Below are 18956 nucleotides of genomic sequence, written 5' to 3'. Positions count from 1 at the left end.
CAGCCTACAATCTATACTGCCAGAGAACCTAGTAAACACCGAGAACTCTTACAGAGACATACATGATCCCTTGGAGAAGGGAAAGGGTCAAGATCCCCTGAGCAAATTGGGACAATGGGAATATGGGGGAGGGACCTAGGAGAATGCGAAGGGGAGAAGAGGAGGGATGCAGAGGACATGAGGGAGCAGAAAGTTTGAGTCAGGGGAAGAATAGATGATAACAAGAATGGAGATATCATAATAGAGGGAGACATTTTAGGTTTACAGAGAAATCAGGCACTAGGGAAATATCTGGAGATCTACAAAGATGACACAAGCTAACAATCTAAGCAACAGAGGAGAGGCTAACTTAAATGACCTCCCCTGATAATGAGATTGATGACTGATTTATATGCCACCTGATAGCCTTCATCCAGAAGCTAGTGGAAGTAGAAGCAGACACCCACAACTAATCACTGAACTGAACTGGAACCCAGATGCAGAGAAAGACAAGTGAAAAGGGCTCCAGACCAGGCTGGTGAAACCCACTAAAGCAGCTGACCTGAACATCGGAGAACTCTTGGTCCCCAGACTGATAGCTGGAATACCATCATGGGACTGATCCAGACCCCAGGAACATGGGTGTCAGTGAGGAGGCCTCGGAAATCTATGTGACCTCCTGTAGAAGATCAGTACTTATCCCTAGCATAGGTGTGGACTTTGGGAGCCCATTCCACATAGAGGAATACTCCCTGAGCCAAGACACACGGGGGTGGGCCTAGGCCCTATCCCAAAGGATACGATAGACTCTGATGACACCCTATGGAAGGCCTCACCATCCAGGGGAAGCAGAAAGGATATGTGATAGGTAGGGCTTTAGTTGGGGGGTGGTAGGGGAGGAGGGGAGGGACAAGGGAACTGGGATTGTCATGTAAAACATTCTTGTTTCTAATTCAAATAAAAAGTTCCTTTTCCTGCTGCTAAATATACATGTATGAAATGCTTACAACACATTTTTAAATTACCTGTAATAATTTCTTCACCAAACTCAAAATGTTTCTTACTCTTTTCTGTATTTTTTCTTTCTGTTCTTCTATTTTTTATTTTCTGTTGCCTATTTTTAGCTACCTAATCCTGTTTTCTGTTTTATCTGTCCATGAACTATGAATTTTAGATGTACATTTCTATCAATAATTTCCAATTTATTTTTACTTATAGATGCCAAATTTCTGTTCAAATTAACTATATTTTATCTGTTCAATTCTTCTTTATCACTTTCTTGTTGAAGACTAATCAAATGTTTCTTGTATGTATGTGTTTTTTATGTGTATGTGAATATGAATGTATATGGAGGTCAGAGATTGACATTGTGTGCCTTCCTCAGTCATGTACCACATTATTACTTATTTTAATTAGTTGCTGAACATGCAGCTAACCAACTGGCCTATACTGGCTGGCTAGAGAGCTCCAGAGATCTCCTGGTCTCCCACAAAATCCCTCTATTCTGAGATTACAGGTGTGTGTCAACATATACCTCCATGAAAATTTTAAAGTTCTTATCCATAAACTCTGATATTAGGTTCTCCTATATGTCTCTGTGTAGTTGTGACTTTGCTTTTAGATCTTGTTTTTAGAAGATTCTTCATTCTTCCCTGCCTGTGCAGTTCACAAGACTTACCACTTTATTTCCATAAAGGATTAAGATGGATTACAGCTTTGGTAAAATTTAATGTGTCTCTGCTCTTCCTTTGTAATTAGTACATAAACTTCTAAGTTTTAAAGCTAATAATGTAATGAGTTCTCTCCTCTTCTTCCCTTCCTTCTTCTTTTCCATTCCCTTCTTCTCCCCATTCTACTTCTCTTTTTAGGATAGAGAAACTACAGTAAAGGCAATGTTGGTTTTTTAAAGTTGTTCATGTTAGGTTTTGACTTCACCCTTTCTACATGGGGATGAATTTAGACCAAGCTAATAATCATGGTAAGAACTAGCAAATATCCCCATGGGTGAAGAAACCCTAGGGACAAGTCAATCTATAAGAGGGTCTTTCCTTTCTTCAGGAGTATCTATCCATTAGATCATGGGCTTGTCCCTTTAAGATGTTCACCACTTCAAGAAATTAGACACTCAACCTGGGACAATCTAGCCATCCATCTCCTTGTCCTGGTTTCTAGTCCCACAGAAGTAATAGACCAATAAGTGTTCTTTCTTATCTCTGCTGCTCTTGTGTAGGGGATGCTGTAACCACGCCTGCTTAGGGGCTGGCTGGCGTGGTCAGGGTTATGTAGGGAAAATTTAAGAGTGAGTCAGCTCTGCTTTCACTTTCATCTTCGTCTTGCTGTACTTACTGCTGCCTGCCGGCTGGCTAGGTTGTTCTGTAAGTAAGGCTTCTCCCTATTAAATTCCCTTGTGTTTTTACCTGGCTCTATATTGGTAATTTCCCACATTACTCTTGTCTCAGGAAACAACCTTGACACTTTCTCAAAGTTGGCTTTGAATTATGGTGAGGCTGCTTAACCACCTCCTGGATGTTCTATTTATCACTGTCTCTTCACCCTGTGGGTCCTTCATACCCTACCATTCTGTCCATGGTGCCTGTCTCTCTTACTCTTTCACTTTAAGCTATATCTTATACTCTTTTCTATATTATTTTAAGTTTAATGAAGTTCCTTTTCAGGTTTTCAAGGGAAGTTTCTCTTTCCTTTTTGGGCCCTGTCATGTTGCCTATGATGTGTGTTTTATTCCTTCCAATTACTCTTCCAACTCAAGTCTTGATCATGCTCTCACATTAGTTAGTTGCCCTCTCCTAATAAAGGCCATTTTGAAGGGTAATTTCAAGTCAGCTCCTTTCACGATCCTGCCGCTCTGACATTACTTGTCTAATACTACTTGTCTCATTTGACAGTAAATTCATTAGGATGACTGTCTCTTAGCTACCCTTGAGTTTTCCCTCTACTGCACAGCTGATTCACCAGGGGATCATGCTGTAGGTCTTTTCACAGCATAGTCACTGCTCATTACCTTTACTACTATCACAGGCAAGCTGAGCCATCATCACCAGAAAGATTTCTATAACCCCCACCACCATATCTCACTTTAAATACTGTAACATAAACTTCATTGGACTCCATAATTATACCTTTTCTCTATCAACAAGTTTTAAAACCCCTTATACATTCTTCTTCCAAAACAAGTCAGACAATACCAATCTTTAATTCAAAATATTCCACTCATTGCCTGTTTACCCACAGAATATAAACCTAGGCCCTTCAGTGTTCAAGATTCTGGAGGCTCTAGTTGAGTTTATAGTGTCATCTGTACCTAGTACTTTCATTCTTATGCCTACTCGGCAGGCACATGTTTATCAAATAAGCCAAACACTTTTCTCACTTCAAATCATTTTCCTGAGATGCTTCTATACCACATGGTTCATTATTTCCACAGATGTCTGCATCATTTCCCCATTTCATCATAAAATATCTAATCTTATATCACTTTATGGAATATTTTAATTTATGCATAATAAGAATGAGGAGAATGAGTTGTGCCTGTCTGTGTAATATATTTGCTTGTCAATGAAATGGAAAACAGACTGGTCAGGACTGCCTTATTAAAAAATGTACATGTAGGTAAAATTAAGGAGATAGATACCTAATAGCCATCACAATGCAGTTACACAGGAGGAATACTATACTGTTCTATAGCAAAGCAAAGAGACTATAATTTGCAAGAGTTACACTTGTACATTTCAAAGTACCTAATGGAATATGCTGAATGCCCTTAGAATTAAAAAAATTATAAATACAGGAAATGGTGGAAATGTTAGTTACCCTAAATTAACCATCATATTACATTATATATCTGTTTGAAATGTCATAGTATATCCTATACATGTTTATAATTACTATGTATTCAAAGTTTTCCATGGTTCTTTTTACTTTATGCCTACTTTTACCTTACTTTTATTCAATGTTTATTTTATATTTCCCTATCATATTCTCAATAATTAAAGCTCCATAAGGCTAGGGATTTTGTTTTATTAATGAATGCATTCCAAGCTCATAGAATAGAGGCTGTTACACAAGAGATAATCTTTAAATAATTGACAAACTAATAATTGATAAAATGGTGTCATATAATTAGTTGAGGCTTTTCAAATGCAGTTTCTATTTCAATATCATTCAAATGTGATCAACACAGATCTTCATATATTTCTCTGATAACTTACTCAGATATTCTTATGTTCAAAATGGCTCTCAAGTATATTCAATTTTTACATCTACAATTCATTTGAAAACGTAATCTACTGTCTTCTCTGTAAGAGTTACAGCAAATGGGAAAGTGGTACTCTAAAACATGAGGAAATCTTCACAGCTGTCCCTCCTATTTACCATTTGCTGTTGGGAACTTGATAGTAGTAAGAGAAGATGCAGAGAGAATAGACATTTTTTAAAATGATGCATTCTTTTGTCCTTAGGAAGTCAAAATTCTTTTTTAGCCCTAGCTCAATCTTCTGGTAAAGGACAGATGTTGATTTTTTCCATCTAATGACAGAAATTACTCTGGAATACTGGAATGCAGTTGGTTTCTTAAGGAAAAAACTGTTACAAGCAAAGTCTACTACTTTATCAGTTAGTACTACTTGATCTCATTCTCCTGACGCATTCCATACCAGCAAAGATTAAAGTCAGTATTAGGAACTTCCCAGGAACAAAGTAGAATATATTACATTTCTTCTGGAAGCAAATCAGATAAACAACATCCAGAAAATACATACAGCTTCCAAACTTCAGTGGGCAGGCATGCACATCCATGGGGAAATCTTCCAAATGCATAGGACATTCAGCATGTATTGTTAACCTAAAGAAGAGAGAACAAAAAATGAAATACAGCAAACACAAATGTAATTAAATATAAAGCTCAGTTCCCACTCAACAGCAGTGGAGTGCTCCTAAGAATACCATGGGGTTTTTGCTTGTTAATTTTCATTGACAGTGAAGTCTGTACGCTAACAAATAGTAGATTAAGTGATCTAGGGGGTTACTCAAAGCAGCAGTCAATATTGCTTGTTTTTAGTTACAACTGATGTGTATCCCACATTACCACCTTTAGAAAAAATATGTATTTGGCCAAATGGTACTTCCTTAGCTACCCTTCAAGAAGCATAGAAAAGCAGGTCCTGACTCATTCAGTCCTGATCACTGCTTCATTATTTCAGAAAGAATTCTTCCCGTGAGGGTGTTATATGAGTTAACCAATTTAAAGAGTACATCATAGGAGACAGAAGTGTAGAAAGAATACATTTGTCAAACTGACAGAGAAAAAAATCAACCCACTGCTATAGGATAACATACATGTACACACACACACACACACACACACACACACACACACACATACACACACACACACACACACACACACCACTCAAAAAATACAAAGGTAATGGAAGGAATCAGAAACCTCAAAGGTCTAATGTGAAGAACTTTCAACAAAAGTATAAATAGGAAGGATCATGCTTAAATTCCTCAGTGGAAATACTGATGGGGTATAATTTGTAATATTTATACGTTCATTTCCTTGCATTAGTCTGTCAAAATAATCTGTTTAAATGCTTCCTTATCAATTCTTGCCAATCTTTTAAGGCTTAGCTGCCATTGGCACTATATATATATATATATATATATATATATATATATATATATATTCACATTGAGTAATTCCATTCAAGTCTGCTTCTAACCCTTTATGTCATAGGGAACCTGGTTGGCTGTAATAAAAGAGGATGTTGATTCTATTTGACCTCTGTAAGCAATATACTGGGAGCATCATTATCATCTCTGTTTCAAAAACACAAATATAAAGAGTTTGTGAGATTTGATCAGAAACATACAACATGGAAGACTGGAACAAGTCTAAAGGTTTTGCTACATTAGCTACCTTCTATACATTAGAGAGTAAATGGCTCCTCAGCTCCTGGGGAATGTATTAGTCATGTGAGAGAAGCTTAAATTACCTGTGGTTACATTTAGATAAACATTTCCTATGTATAAAGTAGTTGTGGGTAAACATGAAGAAAATATGAAATAATAAGACAGGTATAGACCATAATTATTTCCCTCACATGGATTACTGGTGTAGGAGGAGAAAAGCAATACTTACCTATTTGGTCAACCCAGTAATACAGAGCACTAGTTGTGAACATTAGCCTGGATATAGTAATGGTCTTTTCTTTTGCAGAAAAATCTTGAAGAGATTATAATAGTATTAATCTAAGAACCACAAGCACACCCACAGCCTCCCCCACCCCCACCCCCATACACATCATAGCCTGGCTAATGACAAACTCTGCCCACACATACAGAGGCATTTTCTTTGGTTAGGTGGGATGGGCAAGAAATGGATAGAATGGAAGATAAGAAAGTTATTATAGACCAGTTCTGTTCCTAATCAGAAATCACTACCTTTGTATCCAGCCTTTATAATTTATTTGTTGTGGTCATATTCTCTACATCCCAAAGGCTGCTGGATAGACATAAAATAATTTCCGCTTGACATTACTCATAAGAGGCAGTGTCTTGGAAATAATAATGTACGCAGAGAAAAGGAACACAATTTTCTTTATTAAATCTTCATGGAAACTTTTCAGTATCCAATATGAGGAGTAGGTTTCTCTGTGAAATGTCTTGCTCTTGTGTCTTCTTCTGTGAATTCTGAAGTCCCCATTTATGCCTTTAAAAAGTCAGATTGGTGGAATATTACAGACTAATTTAAAATTGAAGTTTTCTTCAAATTCATGACAATTTTTTAAGTATCCAAGTTAGCAGCCTTTCTTGGACCACCAGCCCCCAAATCATGACACAGAGACTTATTATTAATTATGGATACTCCCAGCCTTAGCTTAGGCTTGTTTCTGCCTAGGTTTTCTTCAACTTAAATTAACCCATTTCTATTAATCCATGTGCTACCCTGAGGTTCATTTACCTCATGTATGTACTGTCCGGCTTACTTTCCTGCTTCCTCTGTGTCTGTATGTCTGGCCCCTGTCTGTCTGGCCCTCAATTGGCTGCTTATCCTCCAACTGGCTGGCTGGCCCCTGGCCTGCTGGTTGATCCCTGGCTGGCTGGCTCCCCTTTTCCTTCTGCCCACCAGTCTTGCCTATCCCTCTTCTGCCCAGTGATTAACCACTCAGCTTCTTATAAGATCAATCAGGTGTCTTAGGCAGACAAGGTGAAACAACAAGACGACTTTACATAGTTTAACAAATGAAGCATAAATAAATGAAACACATCTTTACATAGCTAAACAATTTTATTTTTAAGAAACATTACTATTTTACATATCAATTCACCATTCCCTCTCCTCCCATGTTCCCATGCCCGTCAGCAACACCCCTAACCCACCTCACCCACTCCCCAAGGACAGTGAGGTGTTCCATGGGGGCTTATCAAATTCTGTAACATCATTTTGGGGAGGGCCTAGGCCCTCCTTCCTGTATCTGGGCTGCAATAGTATCCCTCCATGGGGAATGGGCTCCAAAAGTCCATTTGTGCACTAGGGATAAACACTGGCTCCTCTGTTAGAGGTCCCATAGACGACACAGGCCTCCTAATTGGCACCCACGTTCAGAAGGCTTGGTTCCATCCAGTGGTGGTTCCCCAGCTTTACAACTGGAGTCCCTGTTCTGTCATTAGGTTAGGTCAGCTGTTTCTGCAGGTTTCCCCAGGCTGGTCTTGACCCCTTTGCTATTCCCTCCTCCCTCTCTACAACTGGATTCCAGGAGTATGGTTCAGTGCTTAGCTGTGGGTGTCTGCTTCTGCTCCCATCAGCTACTGGATGAAGGCTCTAGGATGGCATTTAAGGCAGGCAGTCATCAATCTCATTATAGGGGAAGGGCATTTAAGGTAGCCTCTCCAGTATTGGTTAGATTGTTAGTTGGAGTCATTTTGTGGATCTCTGAACATTTCCCTAGTTTCAGATTTCTCTTTAAACCTATACTGCTCCCTCTATTAAGGTATCTCTTTTCTTGCTCTCCCCTGACCCAGTCGGCCTCCTAACTTTCTGCTCTGCTAAGAAAAGATTCTTTATACTTAACTCTTTGTTCAGAATCAAAGTCTATGTCCATTCAGAGTCTTAGAATGATCCTACCTTGTTTCCCTCTAGTTTATTTTCTTGTGTTACTGGGCTCTGGCTCTTTCCAGACTCTTTGATTCCATGGCTATTCAATTTGTGTGCTGTGTGACCAGTATGATCCTCTTTCCAATATCTGGATGACTAATTTTATTTTAGTTTTTTCTTTTACCACTTTGAATTCATTTAGTATAGGCTACATTTTGACCTAGATTTTAGCCATTCAACCAAGATGATAGTCTAACTGAAAAGACAGATAAGTCCAATCTGATGTAGTGTTCTTTGTTTCTCAGTACTCAGAGTGGTAGAACTGAATCCTAAGGTGAATTGATTACCATGTTCTGGAGGAACCACTACACTGATTTCCATAGCATAGAAGTTTGCAGTCCCACCAGCAACAGAGGAGTGTTCCCATCCCTTCATATTCTCCAAAGCATGAGCTGTCACTTGTTTTATTGATATTAGCCATTCTGGCAGGTGTAAAATGAAATCTGAAAGCAATTTTGATTCGCATTTCCCTGATGACTAAAGATGTTGAACATTTCTTTAAGTGTTTCTCGGCCATCTGAGTTTCCTCTTTTGAGCATTCTATGTTTAGGTTTGTACTTTATTTTTAAAATATTTATTTATTTATTTTAAACCTGGACTACAGCTTTCCCTCCCTCCTTTACTCCCAGCCCCTTCCCTACATCCTCTTCCCCCCCACATCCAGTCTTCCTCTATTTCTATGCAGAAAAGGGCAGGCCTCCCATGGATATAAAAAAAACATGGCATATCAAGTTACAGTAAGACTAAGCACCTCCCCCTTCTATTAAGGCTTGACAAGGGAACAAAGTATGAAGAATAGAGTCCCAAAAATCAGCAAAAAAGTCAGAGACAACCCCTGCTCCCACTGTTAGGAGTCCCAAAAGAAGACCATTTTGAAAATGGGTTATTTGTTTTCTTGATATCTAGTTTTTCAGTTCTTTACGTATTTTGGAAATTAGCTCTCTATTGTATGGGTAGTGTATAAAAATCTTTTCTTATTCTGTAGGCTGCTGCTTTGTCTAAATGATGGTGTCCTCTGGTGTGCAGATGCTTTTCATTTTCATGAGGTCCCACGTATTAATTATTGATCTTAGTACCTGTATTATTGGTGTTCTGTTCAAGAAGTTATCTCCTATGCCAACGAGTTCAAGGCTATTCTCCACTTTCTCTTCTATCAGATTCAGTGTCTCTGGTTTAACATTGAGGTCTTTGATCCGTTTGGAGTTGAGTTTTGTGCAGGGTAAGTATGGATTTATTTGGATTCTTCTACATAAAGCTATCCAGTTTGGTCAGTAGCATTTATTGAAGATGCTATCTCTTCTCCAGTGTGTAATTCTGGCTTCTTGATAAAAATATCAGGTGCCCTTAGGTATGTGCATTTATGTCTGGGTCTTCAATTTGATTCCATTGATGAACAGGCTTGTTATCTTGCTCTGTGATGCAACTTGAAATTAGGGATGGCGATCCCTACAGAAGTTCTTTTTTTTATTCAAGATTGTTGGATTGTTTTAACTATCTTAGTTTTTGTGTTTCCATATGAAAATGAAAATTGTCCTTTCAAGATCTGTGAAGAATTGTGTTTGGATACAGATGGGGGTTGCATTGAATCTTTAGATTGTTTTTGCTTATGGCTGATTCCACCATATGAACGCTAGAGGTAATCCACAAGCATGGGAAATCTTTCCATCTTCTGATATCTTCTTCAATTTCATTCTCTATGTAGCACATTATCTTAATCTACCTCCATTATCAACCAGACTCTCTTTTACAGAATCTCAAAGATAGAAAAGGCTGAAAGAAAGCATTTAGTTTAATTCCCTCACTGATTTTATATGTGAGTTAAACAAAAAGGAAGAAACTTGTCCAAAATTATCCAACATATCAGATTTCTGACTCAGTTCTGCATTCAGAGCATTATTGTTAATCATCGATCATTTAAACAGTGAAAATACATGAGGGGCTCGTATACTGCCAACTTAGAGTTTACATTTGGCTATGGAAAGGAAAAAAATGATAAAACAATTTAAGTTAATTAACCTGTATACTAAAAGATGCTATATCCTAGAAAGAGATAAAAAAGACTTAGATACAAAACATGGGGCATGCATTAAAATTCCCATACGGTATTTTGGGGGAGAGGAGCATTGAGTAGGTGGCATCTGAGTAAGAAACGGAGGAAACGAACAGTAAAAGTAGGAACAGAAGCAAATTCACTGGCTCGTGGGCAGAACTGTGTCTGTTTGCTTCCAGCAATGGCAAGAATCTTTCTCCTGACACATTGCAGAGACTGAGAGGAGACATTAATAGAATACATGTTCTCAGAGGAAAATGTGGGGCATGGGCTGGATCATGTAATGCCTTCTAGGATGAATGGTTTTCACCAGGTGAAATATGGATGCATTTTAAGAGGTTCAGTATAAATGTGACTCAATTTCACTAATGGCTTAGGATCACTCTTGTAGCTGTGCAAAGAATAAATTAAACTAATACAAGAACAAAAGCAAGGGGATGACATCCAACACCCATCATGATATTTAAAACTCTCAAAATATGGGAATAAAAGGCAATTTTCTCAAGTGACAAATGGCATTTTCAAAAGAAAATTAGCATTGCACTTAATAGCGAAACACTAAATTGCTCAGTCTGAAGCTTGGAAAAAGCTGTCTGCTCATTTTTGTTCAGTTTTTATTAAAGACTTTAGCAATTCCAAGAAGGAAAGATCTGTGAGTGTGGGGTTTCCACTGGTGATAGTTATTCAACCGCAAATATATTAAAATATGACTTAATCATGCACTTTAAGAGACTGAATTACCTTACATGTGAATTGTATTTTTAAAAAATCTACCTAAAAATTAGGCAATGTAAATAACTGGAGATTAAAATTGGAAAATAAAAATGAAAACTGACTTTATTTGAGATGACATTCTGTGTATATCATTAAGATGTCATTCTTACCAAACTGCTCTACAAGTTCAAGGCAAAAACCAAAATAGTGAAATGGTAAATGCTGGTGAGGAGATAGAAAAAATGGAATTCTGATTCACTGTTGGAAGAATGTATGTTACTACAACCATTATCATAAGCAGTGTGCAGGTTCTTCAAAACACTAAAAATATAACTAGCAAATGAGCCATCCATACCTATTCTGAATATTCAGCTTTAAAAATGAAAGCACACCAAAGAGGTATCTGTATACACGTTTGGTGCTTTATCAATATGGTAGAGACAATATCCAAGTTACAGAATCAGTCTAGGTATCCACAAATGGAGAAAAATATAAGAAAAACTGCTGTAACACACAATGGAGTACTGTTCAATGACAAAAGAAGAATGATGTCTTCTCATTTACAAGAAAATGAGTAGAAGTGGAGAACTTCAAATTAGTAAAAATAAGTCATACACCGAAAGATAAGTAATGGATGTTCTTTAATGTGTGGGAAAAACTCAGGAAAGTAGAAGAGGATTACTGAAGAACAGGAAGGGTTGAGGGGCTGGTTTGATTAGCATGCATGCATGCATTTGTTGAAGTAACACACTGAATAAGACTAACATGTACAATTAATAGATGTTTAAAAACAATTTTAGGGCCAGGTAGTGGTGGCACATGCCTTAATCCCAGCACTTGGAAGGTAGATGTCTGTGAGTTTGAGGCCAGCCTGGTCTACAGAGTGACTTCCAAGACAGCCAAGACTGTTAAACAGAAAAACCCTGCCGCAAAAAACCTTTAAAAAGGAAATAAAAGAATTTTAAGAAATAAAAATAATCTCTTATCTCAAGCCATAAGCAAAAATTACCTGTCACTTCTAATGTAAGACATAATTAGACCTATTTGGCAAAAGAAAAACATAAAGGCATTCATTTAGGAAAGAAGGAAGTCACATTGTCTCTATTTCCAGACAACAGGCTATTATATTCAGAATATCTTAAAGACTCCACCAACCAACTACAAAAATTAACAAAACATTTCATTAAATTTGTAGGATATAAAATAAATTTACAAAAAGCAGTATTTTCATACCTTAACAATAAACTCCTTGTAACTGAAAAGAAGCACTAAAGTACTTCATTCACAATTGTTACAATGTAATAAAATATGTAGGAATATATTTATTCAGGGAGGTGGATTATGTACATGCTGTGATGACTATTCTTGGTTGTCAACTAGACAACATCTGGAATGAACTAAAACCCAAAAATGTCTGAGCACACTTGTAAGGGATTTTCGATTACTTGGACCATCTGAAGTGTGAAGACCCATTTGTAATCTGGATCTTTGAGATGGGAAGACCCACTTTTAATACAAATCTTTTGAGGTGAGAAGACCCACCTCTAATCTGTGCCATGCTTTCTGCTGGAAACCTATATTGGGACATGGAAGAAGGAAATTTTTGCTCTTTGTCTGCTTTCTCACACCTCAGTAGCAATTCCATTCCTTCATTGGCATTAGAGCCTACTTCTTAGGGATTCCAGTGTACCATGAAGAGCAGCTGAAACATTCAGTCTTGTGAAGTTAACAATTAATGGATCCTTGGGCCTTCCATGCATAGGCAGCCATTGTTGGATTATCTGGACCACAACCTATAAACCATTCTAATAAATCCCATATATGATTGGCAGAGATAGAGGCAAACACAGAGAGAGACTTATTCTATTATTCATTCCATAAGTTTTGTTAATCCAGAGAGCCCTAACTAATACACACACTAAAAATTATATAACGACAATGGAAGATTGAAAAAGGTTAAAATAAATGCAAATATATTCTCTATTCATAGATTGGGAGAATTAATATGACTAAAATTACTTATCAAAATAATTAATATTGCAAAAGTGTTACTCAAAATAACATATATATTCAGCAAAAGCTTTTTCAAAATACCAATAGCATTTTTCACACCCTTAAAATTCAAATTAGTATTATTGTCCTGAATAGTAGAAACAGTAGAGGCAGAGGCATTACACTACCTGGCTCCAAATATACCACAAACATTTGCTAATAAAAGAGCATGGCACTCACTTAAAAATAAATGCATAGACAAATGGAATAGAGAGCACAGAAATAAATTCATATATTCACGGTCAATTGATTTTCAACAAAGTGCCTAGAACACAAAAAACAGAAATGATATTCTCCTTAGCAAATGGTATAATGAAAACTATACATCCATAATACATCCATACACAGAAACATGAAATGAGATTCTTATCTCATACAGCTTGTAAAATCAAATGTAATTAGAAACTTAAGCATAATACCTAAAACTATGGCTGCAGGAAAAAAAACACAGAGTAAATAAAGTTTCATGGCACAATTCTGCACAATGAATATTTGGGCATGACTTCAAAAGCACAGGTTTTAAAAAGCAGAGATTAATTGTGATTTACAATAAATTAAAAAGTTACTGCACAGTAGAAGAACCAATCAACACAATAAAGTGATAGCTTATAGAATGGGAGAGAATATCTAGAAACATGGGTTAATATCCAAAAATATAATTAACCAAGCAAGAAAACATGATCTACTAAAGAGCAATGGATCCAAATGCACGTTTCTCAAAAAAAATAAAAAATAAATAAATCGTCAACAGTTGTAAGAGAAGCTATTCAATATCACTAATCAAAGCAATGCAAATTAGTACCACAATAGACTGAGGGATGGCTGCAATACAAGTCTGGAAACCTGAGTTCAATGACAGAGATCCATAGGTTTGAAGGAGAGAACCAATGGAGAGCTGTCCTCTGAATTCCACAAGCAAGCTTTTCTTGTGCACTCTTGTCCCTCTGCACATGCACATATGTCAGTGCGCGCGCGCGCGCGCGCGCACACACACACACACACACACACACGCATGCAGACACACATGCAGACACACATGCACGCACATACCCACACACTTTGAACAGTAAATAAAACATTAAAATCATATAGTAAAGAATAACCAGCTAAAAATGCATTACAAACTTGAAAGTTGTGAATTAGAATCAGTGCTTCCACCATAAAAGAAGTGAGATAAGGCACTTGATAATTAGCTTGATTTAGCCAATTCTCACTGTATACCTACATAAAAACATTATTTTATATGCCATGAATGTAAACAAGTTTTGTCAATTTACAAAATAATACCTTGTAGGGGAAGCTGTAGCCACGCCTACTTAGGGGCTGGCTACAGGTGTGCCTGACCACGCTTGTGAGGGCGTAGCCAGAGTGACATAGTGTGATTGCGTTTGCTCTTTCGGTTTCACTTTGGTACTTGCGGTACAGACTGCTGCCATGCCGGCTGGCTAGGTCACTCTGCAAGTAAGGCTTTTCCCTATTAAATACCCTTATATTTCTACCTGACTCTGTATTGGTAATTTCCCACTATATCTGGTGTCAGAAGTGGTGGCTACAGCTTCCCCTACAATACCTTTAGACTTAAAACACAGTTCTGCCAGGTAGAAGGCATGCTAAGTCCCCTTTTTTTGATAGCATATTTACAGATGCTAGTTAAAGCTCCAAAACTTGATTTTATTATGAATAAAAACCATAGATACAGAAGAATTTGAATTTAAAGATGAAGCTTCACCACACTGGCTTAATGTATTTCTACAAACTCAAGATAGAGTGATATTAAACACTTCAACCATTTTCTACAGCCTGAGGAAGTTTACACATCAGCCAGAAGACAAATGTATTAGAATCTCAAAGTGAAAAGGAGAATAGAGTTAGGGAAGAAGGGAGAGACAAAATATAGCAAATTTAGGTATTTATTCCAGTGATAATATCAGGCCATATCACTGAGCTAAGAGTCCCTGCTCTTTACTTAACACCACTAAGTAACTAATTTCTTTTCGATCTCTTATGAATTATAAGATGAATTGATAACTAGTTTATTTAGTGTTCTGATTGCATCCTTCCTGCTAATACAGTTTCAAAATGAATATACCTATGAAAGATTATTCCTACTATGGTATTTGCTGGATTTTTCTTTTTACTATTCTATTCATGCAAAAACCATGTATTTCCCTTGTGTTTATTATACTGTGCTTTGCATTTGTTTTTCAGATTTTGGGGTAGATGCACACATCTTGTCTCTTGCACTAGATTGAATACAATGGATAAACCATTTGATTTTAGAAGGAATACACTCAACAGTTTAAACATAGTGAGAAAATAACCAAGCCCCAAAGCTATAGAATCTAGTTTCAGAGTTCACTCTGGTTTCTTCTTGGCCTCTTGAAATTCATGTTAGAACTTCTCAAGGGGATAGTGTTTGGTGGTGGGACATTTCTTGGGTGATTAGGTCATTGGGGCTCTACCCCTTGTGAATTGAATTAGAGCCTTTATTAAAGAGGCCTGAAAGAACTTTGTTAGCAACTGCAGTTAAGTAGAACACAGCAAGAAGGCATTATCTTTGAAATGAATTGTGTAAGGCCAGACAATGAATCTGGTGGAGCCTTAATCTGGATTTCTAATTCTCTAGAACACTGAACAATAAATTTGGCTGCCTATAAACTACCAACAGCAACATTTTTGTTCTAGCTGAGCCAATTAAGACCATACTCATTTGCCCTTGGCACAAGTACAAGGATCCACTGGAAGATGAGGTTCTGGTCCTCATGTCCTGATAATAATTCTTGCCTTGCTAAGCCATTTTCCATTTTCAGTACCTCCCTTATGCTACAACCTGTGGTTTTCATTATGCAGAATGCTGTGGAACTAACCACAACATTTTCATACCTTAAAATGTGCATGGCTACCTAATTTACATATTTATATTTAAACTATTGAATTAATATGGATGCAACTGGATCAACTAGATTATAGCTGCTACAGGAAAAACATTTCAATGATTCCTAGAATGTTGCTAAGTGGAGACACAAACTAAAAGAAACCCCAGATGAAAAGGTGCAAAATGTCTTGAGATGACTAGAGTTCCAAAGACTAAAGAATTTTGGATACATTTGTAAGGCCTGGTTGTTTGGCCAGGCGACACCCTGCTAAAGAGTATTGAACATAGGAGTTCCCAATTTAAACTCCACAGGATAACAGGGTCTTTGGAGTTCAGTGTGAACCCTACTGTAGATAATCTGTCAACAGACCTTTTGCAAGTGGAGCAATGTGTTCTGTGCTTAGAAAGATGTTATTTCTAAAATCTACAGGATGGACAACACTATCTAGAAAGAGTTTCCAGGCAGACTATTTCTGTAATTGTGGAGTAAAGGAAAGGATCTTGAATTTATGGTGCAAAAGAAAGGATAGTAAATCACTAAAAGCCATTATCAGTACAGGATGACTCACTTGAAATATGCCCTCCCAAACGCCCAAACCAATGTGTGCATTAGTCACCAGAATCCCAGTTGTCTGTAGACTAACCATTAAATCCTCAAGCTAGAGACAGGAGACTCGGTACATAGGCAGGGAGGCCATCACCTTATCACTGATTGTAGCCTACAGAGGGAACATGTGAGCTCAACAATTACCTCAGAGGTGTAACTCTATCCTCATTTTCTGACATTTGTACTTTCCCTCACTCTCCATTCATCAACAAATACTTAAGATTTCACAGAAGAATCTGCATCCGTCTTTGTTCCCTGACTAAATTCCTGTTCTTTCTGTGTATAACACATCTTCTAATCTTTACTTGAATACTACATATGCCACGATGCTTTGTTAATTTAATATGGAAACCATGATGTCCTACAGCTCCCAGAAACCCCAGAGCACTTTGTGAGAATACTACAATCCGTAACATATAGGTTTCTAATTGTCTGTTTGCCTGTCTTCTGACAGAGTACTTCTGTTTGCTATTATAACCTATCCCTAGGATACTGGTTGACACATAGCAAATCATTGCTATATGCCTGTCAATATATGGGTGCACTCAGTACACAGCATCACTTGTGACTGACTGAAGAACCCTACTATTTATTCTTTCTTGCCTCAGTCTAAGCCTCCTCAGATCCCCAAATGAAACACTATCTCTTCTATGTTCTTGCTTCTGTTTATTAGAGTAAAGCTCACTAAATGTGTCTCAGAGAGTAAGGAACTGAAAGAAGAGTCCCCTAGAGCAAAAGCCATTACAAAAAGGACTGTGTGAAAGAAAGTTATCAATGCTTGGTTGCCCTGATTACATTAAATCTCATACTATTAAAAATGTTACACAAATGCTTTCCCTGGTTCCTGGTCATTTCAGAGGCACTCTCAATAATGAAAACTCAAGTGCAATGTATTACCATCTAAAGTAGGGAAAGAAGAGCATTGCTATTAAAATTTAGGGAAAACAGTTCCTGGAATCATGGAGTTTTTAACATTCAAATGTTCTATCTTTATCCCATCCCAAACACTTTGGCAAAACTGACCCAATAATTCAAAGAATGAAAGAAGGAATCATAATCTCAGCATGGCAGATATCATCTCTCAGTTGGTTCAAAACATCACATTCCTCTCGATGACTCAACATGAAGATAGCAGTGAATATTTTCTTTGTTTTTCAGCTAAATATAGGACACTATTACTGCATAACAGAAGACATAAAAGACACTTTGTACAATGTATTCTATTTTACAAACCCCTACTGTGTGAAAGCTCTCCTGGTTTCCAGACCTGCACTTCCCAATGCAGCTCATCATGTACAGCTCATATTCATCATTTAAAAGTGATTCCCAAGCATCAGTGTATTTGAATAAGTGGTGAATTGCAGTGTGGGAAAGAAAATATGTTTTAACTGTTAATTGGTTTCTGAGTAGCTCTTCTTTTAGGGTTGTAACTTTGGTCTAATGAAATTCCAGTTTCTTTACTATAAGTTTGAGGATATCAACAACAAATTAAAACCAGCAGACAGAGTGGCCACATGTCAGAATATATCACACAGTTCTCACACCTTATCACATTTACTATTGGCAATGGCTTTAAAGGCCAGATATCACTGTACTTCATATCATTTAACAGAGAATGGCCTAGGAACTATCTTACTGCACAATCCATTTCCTTAATCATAATCATAATGATGTACTATGACTCAGCACTAAATGTACATGATATTTGCTATGAAGATTAAATGAGACAAATATGTATAAAGCACTTAATACAGTGTCTGGCACATTGAAAATCCTCAAGAAGTACAAAATTATAGCCTTCTCCTTTTGTTAGCTAAATATTGAATTCCTCACTAATATTTAGAGTTTGTTTTTTATTTATTTTTTATTTTTTATTTTTTTTATTTTTGTTTTTCGAGACAGGGTTTCTCTGTGTAACTTTGGAGCCTATCCTGGCACTCGCTCTGGAGACCAGGCTGGCCTTGAACTCACAGAGATCTTCCTGCCTCTGAGTTTGTTTTTTAATTCTTATTAATAGAACTGCAATCCATTCAGTGTCCAGGGAAAATATATCACATACATTCTGAATACTTAGCCTCTAAGTTCTATAGAAATATCTTTCATTCTTGTTTGCTTTACTATTCTGAATCTCCCTTACCTTTGTCCAAGGCCTTGTCATTCCCTGGATCATAAATGATCTACTAACTAGTATCTTCATTGCCAATTTATCCTTCAAGAATACAACCAGATGTTTTAATTTTAAAACAAATCTAGAATTCTTTTTGCACAGAGCAGCATATATTTTCCCAGCTTGGTTTGCTAGCTAGTAAGGCATATACAGATAACCCCTTCCATCAAAAGAAAGCTACTAGAAATGAGTGTGCTCTCAAAGCCTAGCTAACCCATGGTCATCTCCCACATCCCAATCTCTGTTCTTCCTCTGACTCACTTCATACAAACAAGTCAGCACTGTTGGAAATAATGTGTTGAATATGGTAAAGCCCTTGGGTCTTTGAACACATTA

The 18956-nt window shown here is 37.1% G+C and overlaps 1 protein-coding gene across 1 annotated transcript in view; it reads right to left on the bottom strand.

Moving 5' to 3' along the window:
• Window positions 1–18956, bottom strand: part of LOC100754835 (gamma-aminobutyric acid type A receptor subunit alpha3) — a 160113-nt gene that overhangs the window by 46332 nt on the left and 94825 nt on the right. Inside the window, exon 5 of the mRNA XM_035450193.1 lies at window positions 4755–4837. Coding sequence (XP_035306084.1) covers window positions 4755–4837 — 83 coding nt within the window. The remainder of the gene's footprint in view (window positions 1–4754; window positions 4838–18956) is intronic.

The sequence above is a fragment of the Cricetulus griseus genome, chromosome X (assembly GCF_003668045.3).
Source record: "Cricetulus griseus strain 17A/GY chromosome X, alternate assembly CriGri-PICRH-1.0, whole genome shotgun sequence".
In the NCBI taxonomy this organism is placed as follows: domain Eukaryota; kingdom Metazoa; phylum Chordata; class Mammalia; order Rodentia; family Cricetidae; genus Cricetulus; species Cricetulus griseus.
This window is presented reverse-complemented; position numbering and strand designations above follow the sequence as displayed.